Source organism: Mandrillus leucophaeus, unplaced genomic scaffold, assembly GCF_000951045.1.
Source record: "Mandrillus leucophaeus isolate KB7577 unplaced genomic scaffold, Mleu.le_1.0 Scaffold1322, whole genome shotgun sequence".
Taxonomy (NCBI): domain Eukaryota; kingdom Metazoa; phylum Chordata; class Mammalia; order Primates; family Cercopithecidae; genus Mandrillus; species Mandrillus leucophaeus.
Window position 1 is genome coordinate 136,165 of NW_012101280.1, and position 1,827 is coordinate 137,991.

At 46.6% G+C, this 1,827-nt stretch overlaps 1 protein-coding gene across 1 annotated transcript in view; it reads right to left on the minus strand.

The window, feature by feature from the left end:
* Positions 1 to 210: 210 nt before the first annotated feature.
* The window catches only part of LOC105534261 (neuroblastoma breakpoint family member 4-like), a 30,131-nt gene continuing 28,514 nt past the window's right edge, over positions 211 to 1,827 (minus strand). Inside the window, 1 exon segment of the mRNA XM_011972947.1 lies at positions 211 to 416. Within this exon segment, the coding sequence (XP_011828337.1) occupies positions 211 to 416 (206 nt within the window).

Here is a 1,827-nt window from a genome sequence, read left to right on the forward strand (position 1 = left end):
GCAGAGTTCAGAGAGCAAAGAGGACATGGGGACAGAAAGGGCATGTCAGGGTGGGAGCCCATGGGACACAGAGGTAAGACCAGACAGAGGTTAGAGCAGCTGTTGGAGAGAACAAACGGGTGAGAAAAAGCAGTGGGAGAATGAGCTGTCACCATAGACAGAGAATTAAGGAGTGCAGCTATCAGCCATAGATGTGATTACCTCTGCACCCTAAGCTTGCAGGCCAAGGAATCTGCATGCCAGTCTCCACTTGCTGAGCGGGAGTTTTCTTTTGATGATCTTCGGTTTCAGGACACTGGAGGCATGAATCTGGCCAATGACTTGACGCCCTTGTGTGTTGTCTGCTGAGCCTTCAAGTGCATCAGCTTCCAGCTCGGGAGGGTTCTTCATTCCCAGGGAGGGCTCTAAAACCAGCTCTGAAAATAAAACCACAGCCAATGGGATCCACTGGCACCCACAATCTTACTGTGACTTTCTCTTCCACCCAGAGGACATCAAATCAGGAAAGTGGCCTTGGAGAAGAAAGTCCAAAGGGTGAGGGGAAGCCAATAGAGTCACTTTAATATTTTCTTTTTTCTTGATCTTTCCCACATTACTGAGCAACGGTAAGATTGTCAGGAGTCAAAGGCATTGCCAATTCACAACAATATTCAAGAAACACAGGATTAAGAAACACAAATAGCTTCCGGGTAGATAAGGCAAAGGCAAGGAAATAGCAGTGTGTGTAGGCCAAGCTTTGGGGAGAGCAGAGATTACAAGAATCAAAGTTAAATCAGAGCTGGGTTCTAACAGGAGATGAGAATGGAAGGGCCTGGCAGGGTGGCAGCCCATGTGGCACAGAGGTGAGACCAGACAGAGGTGACAGCAGCTGATGAGAGGAAAGAATCAGGAAGACTAAACCTAGAGAATTTACAAAAGTTGCATCATTATATGATCTACTGCATGTATATACACCCTATGTAGTATACACACCAGATATACACAGTCACACATAATAAGACAAATGATATAAATGCATATATCTGTACATGTTAATTTAAAGGAAAAACATTATATAGGGATTTGGGAGAGATTGAATGTCACAATATCATCACTGTTCTGGTCCATTGAAATGGGAAAAAAAATTAGAGACATGAGGAGAATAAGAAAGAAAAGGTGTGGGAGAAACAAATGACCTGGTAGACAGCAGGGAGAAATCACCAGGTGAAGGAAAATATTAATGAAACGAGAAGCATTCACTCTGTCCTCTTACCTGGTGCCTGGTTCAGGCTCTGGACTCCCGGAAAGTGAGCAACAGGGAGTGTGTCTGAGCCAGTGTGGTGAGTCTTGGCTGGGGGTGTGAGAATCCACAGAGATGCAAAAGAGAGTCCAGTGGGAAGAAATCAGTTTAAATTAGTCATCCCGGGACGTGTCAGGGACTGTGCATCCCCTGACACTCCCTGAGCGCCTTCCATGTGTCCTCTCCATGGGCCCAGATGGTGCTCGTTATCTCACCCAACCCTCCCTCCTCCTGAGGACCGGGGTCCCCTCATTCCTCAGCTGAGGGCATCACCTGACAGATGAGCACCAGGCAGCCCCAGGGGCTCCAATAGGAGGTACTGAGTGGGACGGAGAGTGAGAATGAACATGACCCAGGTTTTAAGGAAATCTGAGCAGAAGTGGATCCCTGTGAGATGTAAACTGAGGACATGGCCGTGGACATGAGTGGAGAATTTGAACTAAATGGAATTTCATAAAACAGACTGATGTGAACACTTTCCAAGTGAAAGTTGCCCTTTTATTTCAAAAAAAGCAGAGGAAGCTGGACATGTCAGGAGAGTGAGTGTG